We start from the raw sequence: 20,715 nt of genomic DNA on the forward strand, positions 1-20,715 counted from the left end.
CTATAGGTAAAAAGTGTAAAATTCCAAAATTTAGAAAGAAAATTTAGAATCAAAAGTGCTGTAAAATCTATCACATTATGTAGGTTTATTTACAATATCAGATTTCACACTTTTTAATAATCCACATAATGGTTTTTTTGTGTGAAAATCAAATAAAAGTGTCAGATTCATCTATATCTGTGATTATGGTGGGTTTCTGGTGAAAATGTGTTTCTTCTGATGTTTTATGGCATTACATAGACTTGGATTTTTAAGACATGTTGTGATGCAGCGATTTAACAAACAAAGGTGATTAAAAGCTTTTTACCAAATGACTGAATTTGGTATAAAAAAGCAGATATAGTATATAATGATTTCCTGAGCCCCCCTTGCCTTGTGCCACCTGATGTAAAACCCCTGGAAACGCCCCTGCCGTTGGATGATATTGGGGCCCTGTTTTGTGGGGCCCCTGTCCGTGTGATAAAGTAGTCCCGCGGGAATGTGGGGTTAACGTCTGTGTTCGGGGGTGGGGTTCTGTGGGGGTTCGAAGTCGGTTCTGCGGGACGTTTCCGTGTTGTGAGCGTACCAGCGGCTGTGAGGCGGAACAACAATAGAAAGCCGGGCAGCGAGGTGGCGGTGGAGGCGGAGGCTGGAGAAGGGGGGCAGCTTCCTCACAGCGGAAGGAGACGACGGAGCTCCTGCAGGACAATGTGAGACACCGAGAGTTTATCCGACGCAGTTAGCGAGCAGCCAGCCGGGATGGAAGCGGGCACGGTGTAATGCGAACCGGAGCCGAACATCGACCTGAATATTCTGGGAAATCCGCTTTTTTTTTAGCCAAGGAAGCGGCCGCAGCAATGGGAATACTCCGCTGACGAGCCGCCGCGGCTGGGCCGAGAATCGGGAGAAAGATGGGTGTTGCGCTGCGGAGTCTGTTGTTGTGTAGTTTTTGTTTTCTCATACGAGGTGAGTTTGTGTCCACACTGTGACTTTTACCCACACGTCCCCTCGCGTAAAAGACGCGAAAAAGTGCTGTTAGCAGCCCAGGGGAGCTTTTTCCCTTCTCTGTGGATGTTTGGAGCTCGGCCTCCGGGTCGGATTTCTCCCGAGTGGAGCGAGCTAGCTTAGCCTGCTGCTGCTGGAGGAGAAACCACAAACAGCCCTGTTAGCTGGAAAATACCCCACCAGAGACTACTCACAGCACCGCCAGCTTCCCTTCCAGCGCACCCCTTTGTCTCGGGAATATGTATTTGGCGCAGTTGGTCGCTCCTGGTTGTGTTTTGTAACTTAAAAACAGGCTGGATCGGGCTCAACAGCAGTTAGCATAACAAATGCTAGGGAGCGAGCTGGTTAGCATCAGGGAGCTAATAGCTAATAAACCATCTACATGGAAAAATAACTTTATTGATAACAATGAACAGAATAAAGAAAAGCAAGGCCAATAAATGTACAGTATTACACACAAAACAGCAGCTACACGGCTGGACACGTGTGAGAAATGAATGTATTTGTATAAATCTGACAGTAAAGAAACAATAAAACTGCAAAAAAAAAGAAAAAAACCCCCTCTAAACTCGGATTACAATGAAAGCGAACTGCTAGCTGGATCTAAAGGATGTAAAGAATGAGTCCGAGGCGGATCTCTTTAGAAAAGTAAACCGAATAAAGTAAATTCATGAAGGTGTCATCGCCATTAAAAATGCTCCGTTAAATTTAGTTTAGTGTTTGCTACACAGCACGGCTGTGCAATAGAGCAGAAATACTATATCACAGCAACTGAACAGGGCTAACTTTATTTGTGTAGTACATCTCACACTTACGATATCATACAGATCATCATCTTGGTCTGAGGAGCTCCTGATAATATCCAGTAAACACTAGAGGATGAAAAATAAAACCCATAAAGCCATCTTATGTAAAGAAAGTTTATAGGTCAGTGAGAGACATTCATTTATCATATCACATATTCATTACACAGATTTCAGTGTCAAACTGTTACCCAATAATTATGTGTGTTAAACATTTGTAAAACAAATATTTTTAAATATCAGGTTTATCTGCTATGTATTTAGTTATTTTCCCCATATTTTTGCTATCAAATTACACCAGAAATGGACAATCAGATAAATATTCAAAATGCTGTCTTTATCCTATATTTGGTAATTTCTTTTGTTGCAACAGTTTAAAAAATGGTGATGATAATAATGTCCTTAATGTATAATTTATTATATATTAAGGATAAAATGAGACCAAAGCACAAATGTAAGGTGTAAGTGTCTTTTAAATGAGCATTTCTGGATCTTCAGTACCAGAACAAATGCTTAACAGTTGGTTAAATTCAGATTGCAGCAAGAATTCAAAGTCCAACACTGAGTGGGATTAACAGATATAAGATTTGGAGCTGCATGTTTGTCAGTCTTTGTTGTGGAGACACTGGTGTTGTTATCACTTTGTGGGATGGTGATTGGGGCGTATTTGATTAGTTTTTATCTTGTTTCTTGTCTTCTATGACTTGTTTCTATAGACTCTGCATCTGGGATGAATGAACATTGATTCACTGTACATCAGGAATATAAAAGACAGAAAAAGTGGGAATTAAAATATATTTATTTGAAATAAGCAAGTTGTACCAACGCAACGGAAAACACTCATTTAAACTCAGATTATTAATAAAGGCTATATATAAAAAATGTGATTAAAAGCAATTGATAATGAGCGAGGAATTATAGAAAAAAATTGCTAGAAAGACAATTTTCTGCGCAAGTTCTAGGCCAGCACTCACTATAAAGGACATGAATCTAATATTGTTTTTTTAATAACATCTTTAAAACATTATGAACAGAATAAAACTAAACTAGAGAACCTAAACTCGTTATAAAATGAGTTTAAGTTGAGGATTAAAAATATTAATGAAGCAATGACGTATGTAGATCACAGAGGCTTCAGAGTGTTCACGTTGCTCTTTGCTGTGCTGCGGTTCAGCACTAGAGCCAAGTTTAAAAAAGCTGGGTTTAACTAATCCCACCACCTGCATTCTCGAGTTTCTTTTTCTGACTCACGACTTAAATGGGACGCGGTGGTAAGGCAGCCTGATGATTGGGTGGTTATTGATCAGATCATACACATACCGGAGTCATTATATATTCTGCCTGAAGTTTCTCCATCAATTCCCTTTTTGATTATTCATGAGTTTTGTTTAGGTTTCAGCTTCATTTAAACTTTATATTTAAATGTGAGTATGAATGAAAGAAAAACAGGGTAAGTAAAATTATTGCAGGTGACTCGTGCAAATCTCCACTATTGTGAAAATATGGCAACACATATGGGTACAGATCCTGTAAATAAGTCCAGCTCTTTGCTGAGTTAGAAGAGTTAAAATGATCATACAGTAACTTTTCACGGTCAAACCCATGAACTGATCAGACGAGCGTCTGTTCACTGTGTGGATGATGACCTCACCAAGCGGCTGAGATGTCGTAGTTCAGGTTGTCTGTTTAACTTTTTCTGCCAAGGATAATTTAAGTGCAGTTTTTTGACACCTCACTGTAAACCAGACATTCCCAAACTTCAGACCGCCCAGTTTGAGTTTAAAAATCTTTGTGGTTCTCCCAAACCTTCAATCGCAGCTCAGATCATCACATGCACTGGAAATGAAGGATTTTGTTTGTTCTTTCATTGATTCATTTTGATCTTCTGATTATTTTTCAAAAAGTCTGCCAGATCAAACGTGTTGAGCTACACGCTCTTAACCTCTTGAGAATAAGAGACGGCAGAAAGTCACTTTACGTAACAAATTAAGTTCTTTCCAACTGATGTTGCGATATAAGATGGGTTCAGGCTCAAAAGCAACTCAGAAAAGTAAGTCTAATAGTATTAAACCCCATTCGCTCAGTTTCTTTTTTAGACGTAAACTTATCAGATTGAAATTTGAGGCTGACAGTTTTGTCTTTACCTCACGCGTGGTTGCTCACAGTCCGTGTACTACCTGCAGCTTTCAGCTGTGTCTGCAGTGTCTTGATTATTTTGGGCTCTGATGTTGGACATTTGTCTCTATTTGTAGAACGATCAGTCAGTCAGTGAAGACGCGCTCAGCAGATTAATGGAGGTAAACATCAGCTCTGTGTGCAGTCAGCGAGTCCCAAGAGTCGGATTTCCTCATGTTTCCTCCTGGCACGGTTCGGCTTGTAAGCAGCCTGGAGGGACCTGAAATTGAAGTTTTGATGTCTTGGTTCAGTAAATATTTGGAGAAGGAAACCCCCCTCCACCCCCACCCCCTTCGAGTGGAGTGAAAACAGGCCAGCAGGCAGCGGGTGCCGTGGGGCTCATGGTCGCCTCGATGTGTCAGATTGTGGGTTGGGCTCAGAGCCAGGATGCCGCTGAGAGTCTCTGGCTGCTCGTCAGCACGCCGTGTCATGCTTGGACTGCGCTGCTCGCTTTGAGAGCTCGTTCTGCTTCAGTCAGGTTGTTGAACAGAAAACATCAAGGCTAAAGGGGGAGGCATGGCTGCTGAGAAGATGGCGGGCCTCTTATTGGACCATATTTCCACAGCGTGGGTAACACTTTTTCTGCTGCTGGGACAGAGCTGGTTCTGCATTAGTGTTTGTTGGGAACCAGTCCGCATTTCAAGAGGTTCAAGAGATGACTATCACAGAGCAGTGCTGTCTCAGATGTCATGGTGGACACAATGTGTGGGCTGGGTCTGCAGTCACTGGTGACGTTCTTAAAGAAGATCCTCGATAGCCGTGTTCTGCTGGTGTTGCATTTTTTCTTTTTGCACAAACACCAACCGTTTTTGGTGGAGACATGCAGACAGTCCCACGTTTGGCACTGGATCCGGATCTTTTCCCAGATGCAGATCTGTAGTGCTGCTGGAGCTGCTTAAGAGTCCAGAGTCCAGTCTACATTTTGACAGTTTAAAAAGGATTATATAACAATTCTAGATGAAGTTTGGATAATTTCCATGGAAAGCAAATCATAGTGGAGATGACTGATGTATTTCTCCTGAAATCACTGATTCTAGTTGCTCTAACCTCATGCTCAGGTAGCACCTGACGGTTGGCACTGGGATCAATCAGAACCAGTTCTAGATTAAGCACCAGCATTGTGTTAAAGGAAAAGAAGCATGATTCAATTCAATTTTCAATTCGATTTATTTTATTTATTTATATAGCGCCAAATCACAACAGTCGCCTCAATGCACGTTATATTGTAAAGTAGACCCTAAAATAATACATTCAGAGAAAAAACCCCCAACAATTATGACCCCCTATGAGCAAGCACTTTGGCGCAGTGGGAAGGAAAAACTCCCTTTTAACCGGATGAATCCTCTGGCAGAACCAGGCTCATCTGCTGCGAACGGTTGTAGTGAGAGAAAGAAGACAGGATGACGGACATGCTGTGGAAGAAAGCCAGAGATTAATAACAAGTGTGATTCAGCAGAGAGGTCTATTAACACATGTTGAGTGAGAAAGGTGACTGAAAATGAAATACTCAATGCGTCATGGGAATCCCCCAGCAGCCTACACCTATTGCAGCATAACTAAGGGAGGATTCAGGGTCACCTGATCCAGCCCTAACTATATGCTTTAGCAAAAAGGCAAGTTTTAAGCCTAATCTTAAGAGCAGAGATAGTGTCTGTTTCCCAAATTCAAACTAGAAGCTGGTTTCACAGAAGAGGTGCCTGAAAACTGAAGGCTCTCTCTCCCATTCTACCTTTAAATATTCTAGGAATACAGCATGGCTGCTGCTTTCTGAAACATCTGTTGTTTACATCCAAACGGTGGAGGTTCAGGGCAGTTTCATGAGGCATTATGTTGTAAAACTATGTTTATGTCTTTGTTTTTTTGATATGTGCAATCCTAATGATATTTCCGTGTCTTCCAGGTGAGCCTCTATTACTATATGCGAATAGGCGAGATCTTCGGCTCGTGGATGCGGCACATGAGAAGGCTAACGCCACGGTGGTGGTTGGAGGGTTGGAGGACGCCGCAGCTGTGGACTATGTCTTCTCCAAGGGCCTCATCTACTGGAGTGATGTGAGCGAGGAGGCCATCAAACGCACCTTCTTCAACCAGTCGGGGGCTAGTGCATTGGAGACGGTGGTATCAGGTCTGGCCTCCCCAGATGGACTGGCGTGTGATTGGTTAGGGAGTAAACTTTACTGGACAGACTCAGAAACCAATCGGATTGAAGTGGCTGAGCTGGACGGATCGTTGAGGAAGGTTCTGTTCTGGCAGGAGCTGGACCAGCCGAGAGCCATCGCCCTGGATCCAGAACGAGGGTGAGTCTGATCATCTGGCTGGTTTCCGGCCTGCAGGAGAAGAATGTCAGGATGTAGCTGGTGGTTTGGTTCCGAGTTGATCCTTGATCCATTTGAAGGTTACTGAGAGGTTTGGCAGATGATGTTACACTACTCTGATCTGCTTCTTTCCAGCTCTGTTTTTGTTCTTGGAGCTTTGTATGATTCCTAGTTCAAACTAATAATAATTTCTTCTGTCTGAAAAAGGCATTTTTGGTTCTTCCCCTTTAGGCCAAAATGTTAGCAGCTGGTCTTTGGGGGGGGGGTTGGGTCAACACTTGAGGATTTTTTTTGTTATCTCTCTTTTGTGGGAGGGGGTGATTCATTGTCCTCTTGGGGAGGACATGTTGATAGTAGAGATGGTATGATACCACTTTTTTATGACCGATAACGATATCATAAATTTGGATATCTGCCGATACCGATATGAATCCGATATAGTGTTTTTCTTAATGAATAAAACTTTGTTGTTTTGTTTAATATCGTGCTGCATTTTGTGCAAGTTCACACTCAAGTTTTAAAAAACAAAACACTAAAGCAGGGCTCTAGAGTGCGACCAATTTGGTCGCAAATGCGACCAAATTTTTCAGTGGTGCGACTAAAAATAAATATTTGGTCGCACAGGTGCGACCAACTGTTCCGGTAACAAAAAAAAAATCTCTGTAACTCTCCGTGTGGTCAACAACAGACACACATTATGCCCCTATCGTGGACTAAACCAATCAGAGATAGTCAGGGGCGGGACCTCTCTGATTGGCCGTGGTCCAGTTGAAAGTGCAGGTGGAAGAGAGAGGTGAGTAGCTTGAATAAAGCGATATCAATTCATTAACGGATTCCACACAAAGACCTAAACACGGAGCGGACCCAACACATCAGAATCAGCTTCGTCTTTCTCGGCTTTCTCACCCGACGGCCTGAACACGGACACGCTGTCGGAGCTTAGCGATTCTTCGGGTCCGCGCTGTGTTTACGTCTTTTTGCGCTGATTCTGAGCTGCAGGTTTTGCCTCTCTCCAACCAAAATTCACCGAGCCTGCAGCAAAAGAAGCAGCAAACTGCGCTTCACATTTGATCAATGTCGTCATGAATTCCCTCTGACTTTTGCTGTTTTGCTTCCACCACGATAAAAATCACACTTCCTGCACAGCTCTCTCTCTCTCTGTACTTCAGGAACAGTTTCCCGTCTCAAATCTGTTTTCTGCATTATTCATTCGCTTATTACCCACCAGTCTAGCGTTGTTTACAGCGCTTTTTCTTTTTTCACTTAAATGACCTCGGACAAGAAAGCCTAATTTCTGCTGTTCAATACTGAAGAAATTTAAATTTCTTAAAATTATGCAAAATTGCAGAATATTTTTAAGGTTATCTGCTATAAAAAGCCAGACCAGGAAAATCTCCTTCATGTTTTCCTGTGTTTTATTCTCAGTTACTTTCACACAAAGGCATCTGCTGTGATTTTCACAATTCTGATGAAGTCTCATGTGTATCAGTACTGATAAATGATCAGAATTATAATATTTCTGACTGTCTGAGGCTAAATTGAATCAAATCAGGACTTTGAGAACCGGAATTGAATGGATTATAGAAATCAGTGATGATACTCAGCCCTAGTGAGCAGCCTAGGCCTGAGAGAAGTGGATGTACTGTAGCTGTGGGTAATAAGAAAAGATGAAAAGAACTATTGATAACTTTTTTGTTAAGTTAAGGCCTGATCTGTCTGAAATTCATAGCCAGTGCTCTGACACGGTGCCATCAATATTTGAATGCTGAAAAAGCACAGTGTATCCAGAAAACACATTATATGCTGCAGTAAATGCACTGCCCAAGTGTCCCCTCTCCCCAGTGCCTTTCAGCAGCAGACAGCAGCAAACAGGTCGTCAGAGGAGGCCAAGATGATGATTAAGTTTTTAACATTTTCTACAATATTGACAAAGCACTTTAAGCACAAGTTTGTTAGTTAATAATTTAGAAATTAATATTGTCTGTATGGACTTCCCCCCCCAAAGAAAGTGCACATGTAAAACTGCGGTGTTAAGCGATGCGGTTGAAAAATTTGAGTGCGCCTAACTTTTGTGCCGGTACGCCTAAATTTTTAAAGTTAGGCGTACCGGTGCGCCCATGTCAAAAAGTTAGTCTAGAGCCCTGCTAAAGCTATTGTGTTATACCTGTATGCAAAAAATACACTGCACCCAAAATATTTCATAGTTCAGCAGTACTGATCTATCTAATTTACTTAAACCTACACCATCATCCCTATTCTGGTAATTTAAAGAGTACTTAGCAGAAATATTAAACAACCTAACTAACGGGGTTGTAAACTGCCAGCAAAAAAAATAGGCAACCACCCCCCCCACCCTCCGCCTTGTGATGCTTAATCGACGCAATCAACTTAAATTCAATGCATGTGTAAAAAAAAAAAAAAAAAAAAAAATGCACAGAAATCAATTTTTTTTTCTACAATAATTAAATAGATTCAACATCTTTCTTCAACAGAATTGCAGACTACACAGATGGTACCTTCCCAAAGGAAAAATACTATAGCTTACTAGTAGGGCTGGGCGATATGACCCAAAATTCATATCTCGATATTTTTAGCTGGATGGCGATATAAGATATATATCCCGATTTTTTTTAAAAAAAATTTTTTAAAGCCATAAGTTAAGAACAAAAAGAGAGTTCTTAGTCACACTGTGTCCCAGCTGTCACACGGGCACTTTTATTTACATACAGCGTAGATGTACATGAAGAAATTACTCAAAAATAAATTATCAGCATTTATTAAATAATCATGGTCCATAAATAAAAGAAAACAATGTTGTTTTTGTGCATAACAAAAAGCTCACAATTGTGCAGTCAAAATAGACGCTGAGCATAATAACAAAGAGACAGATTTCACAGCTGCACCACGTCTCTGAACAGGTGCCATTTGTGGTCCTTATACACACACAGTACGTATCACTCCGCGAGGCTCCTCCTCGGTAGCCGTAATCCTCCGACAATCCATCAAGCGGTGCAGCTCCGTAGCTTAGCAAAGTCATATTAGAACATTTTTTGACAGATTGCTGAGCGCTGTGTACCACATAAAATCTGTTCGCGGTCAGTAAGCACAACCAGAATTCATACATAAGGTGCACTGTCGATTTTTGAGAAAATGAAAGGATTTTAGGCCGTGCAGCCCCTCCGGGCTGCATGTCGTTGGCGCGGTTAGCTCGCTAACACGTTGACGTCGCCCAGCCCCACGCACGGTAACTCGCTAACGGAGATTTTAAGCTTTCATCTTGTCATTGCCTGCAGGTGAAGCTATGGGGGAGGCGGAGTTGTGTTCAGTGAAGGAGAGGCGAGGCCGAGTAACGTTGCGTAGAGACAAAAGTGGATGAAAGAGAGGCAAACCTGCGGCTCCACAAGTATAATTATAACGTAACATAGACTATATCGATATAAACGATATTGTCACATCTTATATCTCGTATGAAAATATATCGATATTTTTTAAAAACTCGATATATCGCCCAGCCCTACTTACTAGGGCATATTAGACTTCATAGTTACTATATACAGTGGGGCAAAAAAGTATTTAGTCAGCCACCGATTGTGCAAGTTCCCCCACTTAAAATGATGACAGAGGTCAGTAATTTGCACCAGAGGTACACTTCAACTGTGAGAGACAGAATGTGAAAAAAAAAATATCCATGAATTCACATGGTAGGATTTGTAAAGAATTTATTTGTAAATTAGGGTGGAAAATAAGTATTTGGTCACCTCAAACAAGGAAAATCTCTGGCTCTCACAGACCTGTAACGTCTTCTGTAAGAAGCTTTTCTGTCCCCCACTCGTTACCTGTATGAATGGCACCTGTTTGAACCCATCATCTGTATAAAAGACACCTGTCCACAGCCTCAAACAGTCAGACTTCAAACTCCGCCATGGCCAAGACCAAAGAGCTTTCGAAGGACACCAGGAAAAGTATTGTAGACCTGCACCAGACTGGGAAGAGTGAATCTACAATAGGCAAGCAGCTTGGTGTGAAAAAAATCAACTGTGGGAGCAATCATCAGAAAATGGAAGACATACAAGACCACTGATAATCTCCCTCGATCTGGGGCTCCACGCAAGATCTCATCCCGTGGGGTCAAAATGATCATGAGAACGGTGAGCAAAGATCCCAGAACCACACAGGGGACCTGGTGAATGACCTGCAGAGAGCTGGGACCAAAGTAACAAAGGTCACCATCAGTAACACACTACAACTCAACCCCCCGTGGCTCAGGGGGTTGGGAATCGCATCTGTAACCGGGAGGTCACCGGTTCGATCCCTGGGCTCTCTGTCCTGGTCATTGTGTCCTTGGGCAAGACACTTTACCCTACCGCCTACTGGTGTTGGCCAGAGGGGCCGATGGCGCGATATGGCAGCCTCGCTTCTGTCAGTCTGCCCCAGGGCAGCTGTGGCTACAACTGTAGCTTGCCTCCACCAGTGTATGAATGTGAGAGTGAATGAATAGTGGTATTGTAAAGTGCTTTGGGTGCCTTGAAAAGCGCTATATAAATCCAATCCATTATCATTATTATTATTATTATTATTATTACAACGGCAGGGAATCAAATCCCGCAGTGCCAGACGTATTCCGCTGTTGAAGCCAGTGCATGTCCAGGCCTGTCTGAAGTTTGCCAGAGAGCACATGGATGATACAGCAGAGGATTGGGAGAATGTCATGTGGTCAGATGAAACCAAAGTAGAACTTTTTGGTATAAACTCAACTCGTCGTGTTTGGAGGACGAAGAATACGAAGTTGCATCCCAAGAACACCATACCTACTGTGAAGCATGGGGGTGGAAACATCATGCTATGGGGCTGTTTTTCTGCCAAGGGGACGGGATGACTGATCCGTGTTAAGGACAGAATGAATGGGGCCATGTATCGTGAGATTTTGAGCCAAAACCTCCTTCCATCAGTGAGAACTTTAATAATAATAATAATAATAATGGATTGCATTTATATAGCGCTTTTTCGAGAACCTCAAAGCGCTTTACAATTCCACTATTCATTCACTCTCACATTCACACACTGGTGGAGGCAAGCTACAGTTGTAGCCACAGCTGCCCTGGGGCAGACTGACAGAAGCGAGGCTGCCATATCGCGCCATCGGCCCCTCTGGCCAACACCAGTAGGCAAGTAGGGTAAAGTGTCTTGCCCAAGGACACAACGACCCGGACAGAGAGCCCAGGGATCGAACCGGCGACCTTCCGGTTACAGATGCGATTCCCAACCCCCTGAGCCACGGTCACCCTACTTTGAAGATGAAACGAGGCTGGGTCTTCCAACATGACAATGATCCAAAACACACCGCCCGGGCAACAAAGGAGTGGCTCCGTAAGAAGCATTTGAAAGTCCTGGAGTGTCCTAGCCAGTCTCCAGACCTCAACCCCAGAGAAAATCTGTGGCGGGAGTTGAAAGTCCGTGTTGCTTGGCGACAGCCCCAAAACACCACTGCTCTCGAGAAGATCTGCATGGAGGAATGGGCCAAAATACCAGCTACTGTGTGTGCAAACCTAGTAAAGACCTATAGTAAACGTTTGACCTCTGTTATTGCCAACAAAGGTTATGTTACAAAGTATTGAGTTGTATTTTTGTTATTGACCAAATACTTATTTTCCACCCTGATTTACGAATAAATTCTTTACAAATCCTACCATGTGGATTCATGGATTTTTTTTTTTCACATTCTGTCTCTCACAGTTGAAGTGTACCTCTGGTGCAAATTACTGACCTCTGTCATCATTTTAGGTGGGGGAACTTGCACAATCGGTGGCTGACTAAATACTTTTTTGCCCCACTGTACAGTAATGGACTTCTATACATTTTACATCGGATTAAAACTTTGGGTGTAAGATTCAGATAATTATTTATTAAAAGCTAGACATTTTAAATGAGAATAAGAAAGAAAAGTTTTTCTTTGTACCCCCCCTTTTCCCTGTTAAAGCCCTACCTGCCCCCCTGGCAAAACTGTGCTAGACCCGCCCCTGCACAGTTACCAGCCGTCAGCTGCGTAAAAAAGGATCCTGGTGTAGAAATTAGGGCTGTACGATATAACAATATATATCGGATGACGATATAAAAACGTCTATCGTTTCATTTACGCTATTGTTTATTTCGTCGTGTCTCAAAATAAACAGTTTACGGCAATATTTTTTCATTATTTTGATGGTCACTGTAGTTAATTTCTTAACGTTCTCTCTTTCTCTTACATTTAATATAACCACACTACAGACAGACAAGCGTTTGTTTTTATTCGTTGTCGTTAGCAACAACGATGGTAAAACCACTGCATGTCCGCTTGTTCCACATAAACCTTTCACAATAAAGCTCAAGATCCTGTTGAGACTTTTCAAAATAAACTGAATCACGTGAAAGATGCACAGTGTTTACAGATGAGAAGCAAAAAAGAGCCGTCAGGTGCTAAAAAATAAACCTTAGACTCAAACGTTAAAACAGGCTTTTCCTCGCAGCACGCTGTGTAATAAATACACACAAAGAAAACGGCGGCCGTTACAACTTATGTCTAAAAATGTATAGTTTCATGCATCAGTTAAAACACTCGACTCCAGGTACGCGACGCCCAGCTGGAAACACTTCACGCAATTTGAGCTGCCAGAGATTCACAGAATTTAGAGAAAATGTTACATTTTTGTGATTTATATCGTTATCGGACAATAGATGTCTTAATATCGGGATATGAGATTTTGGTCATATCGCACAGCCCTAGTAGAAAGTAATATTAAATAATTCTAATTTTTGTTTCTGTTGTTTAGCTGCTGGTTTCCTCTTTCTGGTGCAAAATGGGCCAAAAACTAACAAGGGAGACGGGAGTCGCAACAGAAAAGCCGATCAGCCAATCATTGATCAGTTTCATGATTGAAATAGCAACAGGAGAGGGGGAGAGAAGAGGCAGTCGCTCCATATATTGGTTGTTAAGCTTAACGTGGGAATGCTTTACAAACATTCTGAGATGTTTGTAAAGCACACTTGCTTTACTTCTCTCTGGGATAACTTTCTCGGAGATGAAATGCTGGTTTGGTAGTGAGGCTCCAAATGCTCAACCAGACCGGCGACAGGTCTCGCACGCCACAGCCGCTCTATCACTTGACGCATACTGCTCGGACTTGCTAAGGTTATGAGCTGAGTTATGCCATGTCGCAAGTTTTGTGAGGTGCTTTCGTGATATTTAATGGATTGGATTAAATTTTTTATTTCTCTCCGATATCCGATCCAGTAATTTAGGTCAGTATCGGACCGATACCGATATGTAATATCGGATCGTTCCATCCCTAGTTGATAGTCCAATAATCTCACACTTGACATTAGAATTCCACCTTTAATGGACAGCTTCCTTTTACAACAACCGAAAAGCCCACACACAAAACTTCTGCCCCCTTTTCCCAAATGTGTGCAGCCATGCCTCCCCCAGGACACTTGCGCAGTAAGTTACATACATCCTAACAGAATGATGCATCGTAGTGATGCTCTTAGTTGTTAGTGTGTTACTAATTACTTATTGTTCTTTTCTTATTGTATTTAAGACAATGTGACTAAGACAATAAATTAAGAGGCGTCCCCACTACAGTCTAAAGGTAAGGGAACAACATGCAGGGAGTGGCAGTGCTAGCTGGTTGGTAGCTGAGCTTTGAAAATAAGAACAAGAAGATTGTCCAGTAATATTTTCATTGCTTTGTCTCAGATGGATTAAAAAATACAAATAAAATGCAGGATATCTGGTGGGACATGCTTATCTAGGGCTGGGCGATATAGACCAAAATTCACATCTCGATATTTTTTAGCTGGATGGTGATATATAATTAGGGCTGCCACAAGCGATTATTTTGATAGTCGACTAGTCACCGGTTATTTTTGCGATTAGTCGACTAATCAGATCATGCATCTATTGGATGTAAAAAGTACAGCTTATTGCATCAGCATGCATCTGCGCTTATATAACTATCATTAGCTTACAGCTTGAAGTGTTTAAGGTATGTGCTAACTAAAAATAAAGAGCAGATGATAGTTTATTAAACTTTTAATGAAATTTGCAGATTGTCTCAGTGGAGTTTAATGAACTCAGCCGTCTGCTCCTTGCTATCTAAAATATAACAGGACACTGGAGTAAATTGTCGACCATCTCACACTTCGGTTTAATCAGTTTTCTGTTTGACGTTTATTCAGCTATGTGAAAACTGTAACTTTAATCTCAGCCAAACGGATTTACTCAGGAACAAATAAAACTTTGAAAAAAGCCAAACAATAACAGTTTTAAGTTATCTAAGTGCCTTATATATCATGTTTAACCTGAGTAGCAAAAGACCGTGGGGGGTTTGAAAACGATTTGTCGGGAGTCCGCTGTTCTCGCCGGCTCTAGTGAGCCTTGAACCCGGCTAGCTATCGGGCTGGTGGGTAACCGATGTCTCCGAAAACATCGCAGCACTTTTACAAATATGTGATATCTTGATAAACTGAGCAGATATTTGAAGTTTACACAGCTACATTATTGCCTGAAAATATGGTAAAAGTTTATTTTGTTACCCAGAAAGAGTAATATTAAAACTAAGTAGCTGCCGCTATTGTTGGAAACTGAAATTGGCTGAGCCGTGCTATGAATTCTGGGATAAGTTGGGCCACAAAGGATTCACCCGACCCATCCTTCATATCTGGGGGAAAGTAGGACGCATTTGTCGGCTGCATTTGCAGAAGTCTTCGAATTTGGAAAGCCTTCGTTGCGTCGCTGTAACGTAATTGAGCTTCAAATGCATCCTCCGCTGGCATCCTTGTACATGCAGTGCTGCCATCTTCTGTTTCAGACTGTTATTACACTGTTAAATCCTACTACTTATTCCTCCATCTTTCATGATCTTACAAGGCTTTAAACGGCGCGTCAACTATTAAATTTGTCGTTGACGATTTTGATAGTCGATCTAATCGTGGCAGCCCTATATGTAATATGTATTAAGGTTGTGTGGTATGTAAAAATTTTACAACCAACAATCGTCAGTCCAGTAACTAACGATATGCGATATAATCGCGAATGCGCAAGCTTTTTGATGGGCGGAGCAATGTAATAATGCACGGACTGATTTGTGCATTTAGAGTAGAGATGGCACGATACCACTTTTTTATGTCCGATACCGATATCATAAATTTGGATATCTGCCGATACCGATATGAATCCGATATAGTGTTTTTTAATCAACAAAACTTGTTTTTTTTAATATCTTGCTGCATTTTGTATAAGTTCATACTCAAGTTTAAAACAACAACTACACTAAAGCTATTCTGTTATACCTGTATACAAAAAAAATGTTTCATAGTTCAGCAATACTGATCAATCTAATAAACTTAAACCTACACCATCCTCCCTATTCTGGTATTTTAAAGAGTACTTAGCATAAATATTAAGCAACCTAACTAATAGGGTTCCAACTCCCAGCAACAAAAATAAATAAATAAGAAATGGGGAACCACCCCTCACGCTCCACCTCATGATGTTTAATCGACGTAATCAACCTTAATTTGATGCAGTGTGAAAAAAAAAATGCACAGAAATCAATTATTTTTCAAGAAATATTAAATAGATTCAACATCTTTCTTCAACAAAATTGCAGACTGCACAGATGGTACCTTCCCAAAGGAAAAAGTACTATAGCTTACTAGGGTATATATATTAGACTTAATAGTTACTATATACAGTAATTGACTTCTATTCATTTTACATCAAATTAAAACTTTGGGTGTCAGATAATTATTTATTAAAAGGTAGACATTTTAAATGAGAATAAGAAAGAAAAGTATGTCTTTGTGCCCCCTTTTCCCAGTTAATGCCCTATCGGCCCCCCTGGCTAAACTTTGCTAGATCCGCCCCTGCACAGTTACCAGCGTCAGCTACGTAGAAAAAGATCCTGGTGTAGAAAGTAATATTAAATAAATTCTAACAACAGCTTATCAAGCTTAAACGTGCTGCTGTTGTTCAGCCGCTGGTTTCCTCTTTCTGGTGCAAAGTGGGCCAAAAACAAACAAAAGAGACTGACTCGCGACAGAAAAGCCGATCAGCTGATCATTAAGCAGTTTCATGATTGAAGTAGCAGCAGGAGAGGCAGTCGCTTGTTAAGCTTAACGCAGGAATGCTTTACATTCAGAGATGGACTTACACACTTGCTTTACTTCTCTCGGGATAACTTTGTCGGAGATGAAATGCCGGGTTGCTAGCGAAGCTCCAAATGCTATCCAGACCACCGACAGGTCCTACATGCCACAGCCGCTCTATCACGTGATGCATACTGCTCCGACGTGCTAACGTTCTGAGGTGAGTTACGGCGTGTTGCAAGTTTTGTGAGGTGCTTTCGTGATATTTAATGGATCGGATTACATTTTTTATTTTTCTCCGATATCCGATCCAGTAATTTAGGTCAGTATCGGACCGATACCGATACGTAATATCGGATCGGTCCATCTCTAATTTAGAGCACAGAAGAAGTCCAAACATGGATGAACTAATTGCCAAATTGCACACTGGAGGAGAAGGCGCAGATAGAAATGGACTATTACCTCAGTGTGGAGGCTGTAGACGGAGAAGATGATCCACTGGCTTGGTGGAAAATGCATGAAAAACGTTTCACATTGATGTCACACATATAGCTGTGTATACCAGCCACAAGCACACTTTAGAACGCGTTTTCAGGACCGCTGGTAATATTGTTAAACAAATTGCTAAAACCTGATAAAGTAAATGTGCTTCTCCCTGTCAAATACATTTTGGTGTATTTATTTGAGATGCACCAAATAGCAGAAAAGACTTCACTTTACACCAGAGATTTTTTTTTTTTTTCTTTCATGTTCCCTGGAAGAGACGTTTTGATTTTTGACTTATGTGTTGTTAGGTCGAGGTCGACAGAAAAACACTGGACCGGCCTGTTAACACGGCTTCAGTTGTCCCGTGCTATAATACGGTTCACCTTTTGCGGCCTCGCTGTTTCACAGATTTTTTTCATGTTCTTTTGCATGTTTTTTTTTTTTTTCTTTTTTCTTACAGCACATTGTGTTCTGCGTCCTGATTGGCTGTAGACCAGCGGTCCCCAACCTTTTTTGCGCCACGGACCGGTTTATCCCCGACAATATTTTCATGGACCGGCCTTCAAGGTGTTGCGGATAAATACAATAAAATAAAACTAGTACCGGTACCGAAAAAAAAAAGAAAATTTATTCATAACACACATGAAAAGACCAAGGAAAACCGAGTAAACGATAACAAAATAACGCTGAAAACCGATAAAAACCCTGAAAACCATACATTTCACACCTGAGCCTCAACTCTCGCGGCCCGGTACCAAACGACTTACGAACCGGGGGTTGGGGACCACTGCTGTAGAAAGTTGGCTACTTCTTGGATTTCACCTATCGCGGGTTATTTTTAGAATGTAACTCCTGCTATAAACGAAGGACCACTGTATAGTGGAAAAAAATATGCCAGTTGCTCTTTTTTTCCCTCCTCACCATTGTGGTTTTTTATTTAATTAAAATGTTTCGTTCTCTTTTTTTTTTTTTTTTTTTAACATAGTCAAAACTGTGATCGACCATAGGCTGAGGCTATCGTCAGCCTATCGTCAATAGTTGCCCAACCTTATTATGTATCTCGATATATGTATATATATATTTTTTACCCCATATGTAAGGGTTAAAAAGACAGTTCTTAGTCAAACCCAGGGCTCTAGACTAACTATTGCCATGGTTGCGCTGGTGCGCCTAACTTTTCTTTTCTTTTCTTATGTGCACCAGCACAAGAGTTAGGCGCACCCAAATTTTTCAGCTGCATCGCTTAACATTGCACTTTCACATGTTCACTTTTTTTTTTTTTTTTTTTTTTAATTGCTGTCCATACAGACAAGATTGATTTGTAAATGATTAACTAAGAATCTTGTCAAAACAAATTTCTTTATTTGGAGCACAGTTCTACAGGAAAGATAAGCTATTGAAAAAGTGCTTGTGCTTAAAGTGCTTTGGCAATGTTAAACTTAATGAACTGCTTGCTGCTGCCTGCCCCTGAAAGGCAGTGGAGAGAGGGGGACAGTTGGGCAGTGCATTTATCGTGACATATAATGTGTTTCCTGGATACACTGTGTTTTTTAAGTATTTCAATTCAAAGTCACAAATGCAGTATTGCTGGCCATGGTCTTTCCACACTCACGATAGTAAATGCAGTGCATCATATTCTCAGCTTTACTCTATCTTAGCCAGGGAAACTGCTCAAGCCACTGTCTTTGAAATGTATACACTTTCCCCCTTTTACTTTCAGTGCGCTCTGGCTCGGAGTCGATCGTTTGTGGCTCATTATCTGATGCCGTCTCCGGACCAGTGTTAGACATAACCTGAGAGGTTTATGGCTCCGTGTCAGAGGACTGGCTATGAATTTCAGATGGATCAGGCTTTACTTCACAAAAAAGTTATCAATCTTTCTTTTCATCTTTTCTTATTACCCACAGCTACATCCACGTCTCTCGGGCCTAGGCTACTCACTAGGGCTGGGTATCGTCACTGATTTCTATAATCCATTCGATTCTGATTCACAAGATCCCAATTCGATTCGGTCCCCGATTCGATTCCCTGTTCAATTCGATTCAGTTTTGAGTCACAAATATTATAATTCTGATCACTGATCAGTACTGACACTTGTGAGACTTCATCAGAAGTGTAAGCATCACAGCAGATGCCTCTTTGTCAAAGTAACTGAGGATAAAACACAGATAAACATGAAGGAGATTTTCCTAGCATGGCTTTTATAGCAGGTAACTGTCTTGAAAGTGCAGTAGAACAAAAACGGAAGAAAAGCATGAATTTTGAACATTACCTGATTTTGCTGAAGTAAACCAAAGCAAAGTTACATAGGCTTTATTAGAGACACAGCTGAGAGTTTTGCAATTTAGCTTCATTTTAAAAAGTTTACATTTCTTCTGCATTGAACAGCAGAATTGAGGCTTTCTTGTCAGAGGTCATTTTTGGGAAGGAAAAAAACCCAGCAGCAAACATTGCTGTAAACGTTAGACTAGTGGGTAATAAGCGAACAAATAATGCAGAAAACGGAGATTTGAGATGGGAAACTGTTCTTGAAGTGAGAGAGAGAGAGAGCTGTGCAGGAAGTGTGAGCTTTATCATGGTGGAAGCAAAACGGCAAAAGTAAGAGGGAATTGATGACGATGTTTATCAAATGTGAAGTGTAGTTTGGATCTTTTGTTGCTGGTTCAGTGAATTTTTGCTGGAGAGTGACAAAACCTGCAGCACCTAGTCACCTCTGTCTATCCCCCTGCACTGGCTGACAGGATATGTGGACCACGGCCAATCAGAGAGGTCTCCCCTGACTATCTCTGATTGGTTTAGACCACAATATGTGCATAATCTGTGGCTGTTGTTGAACACACACGGAGACAGAATTTTTTATTTATTTATTTATTTATTTTTACTCGAATGCCTGGTCGCAACTAGGATTTTTATTATTTTTTTTTTTTTTTTTTAGTCGCACCATTGAGAAATTAGGTCCCATGTGTGATCAAACCAAATTGGTTGCACTCTAGAGCCCTGAGAGCTACGTGTCCCAGATATCACAAAGGGACTTTTATTAACATACAGCTGTAGATGTATATCATCTAGTACTTTGTGCAAAAAATGGGATGGCGACCTTGTCTTTAGCGATATGATAGGCCCCTGCTTTAGTCATCCTACTTCTTACTTTTTCTCTCGTATGGCACAGCACGAGTATATGAGTTTTGCAAGATGGTTTGTTTCCAGGCAAGAGGCTGGGAAGACTTTGCGCTCTGGTATACAGCACGCAGTTTCACACACTCTTCATACTGCACTTTTAGACATTGTTGTAAATGGTGGGAAAGATTAGTAGTGTGCAAACCTTTTGTCGGGACACTTTTTCTTCTTTTTCTTTTTAAGGATCATTTAAAAACTGGTGGATGTGAGTTTTTTTTCCTGTGTATTTCTATTTTTGGCACCCACTAAAGAGCAAAAGGAAAATGAAAAATACTAATAATCTGCTGATTTGTTAATTGTATAGTTATTTGCTTAAATGTAATCGACATTTTGTTTATCAGGTAGTCAGTCGTGGCAGGAAGAAGCAGATTTCTGTTAAATATGTTAAGCATCAGAGCCCCATTTGAGCCAGGAAGGACTCTGCTACTCCCAGGGTGTGAAATAATGTAGTTTTCTGAAAGTTTCATTTACCCACAAAGTGTCCTGCGTTGGCGTCGGTGAGACGGGGCTGTTGCCCTTGGACCGTCTCATTTTGCAATGTACAAGATTACAACTGTGGCCTAAACCCAAACCACAAGCCTTTCCTAAACCTAACCAGCAACTGAAAGTGGAAGTACAAAAAGATGAAGTGTAAAACACAAAGGTCCAAA

The 20,715-nt window shown here is 41.2% G+C and overlaps 1 protein-coding gene across 4 annotated transcripts in view; it reads left to right on the plus strand.

Moving 5' to 3' along the window:
* The first annotated feature begins 565 nt into the window (after positions 1–565).
* lrp6 (low density lipoprotein receptor-related protein 6) overlaps positions 566–20,715 on the plus strand; it is a 51,706-nt gene continuing 31,556 nt past the window's right edge. For 2 of the 4 annotated variants that reach the window (XM_026146611.2, XM_026146612.2), the window contains exons 1-2: positions 566–945; positions 5,863–6,259. In XM_026146611.2, the coding sequence (XP_026002396.2) occupies positions 891–945; positions 5,863–6,259 (452 nt within the window). In that variant the 5' untranslated portion in view covers positions 566–890. The remainder of the gene's footprint in view (positions 946–5,862; positions 6,260–20,715) is intronic. The other 2 variants (XM_026146613.2, XM_026146614.2) reach the window with 1 other exon arrangement.

The sequence above is a fragment of the Astatotilapia calliptera genome, chromosome 17 (genome assembly GCF_964374335.1).
Source record: "Astatotilapia calliptera chromosome 17, fAstCal68.1, whole genome shotgun sequence".
In the NCBI taxonomy this organism is placed as follows: Eukaryota; Metazoa; Chordata; class Actinopteri; order Cichliformes; family Cichlidae; genus Astatotilapia; species Astatotilapia calliptera.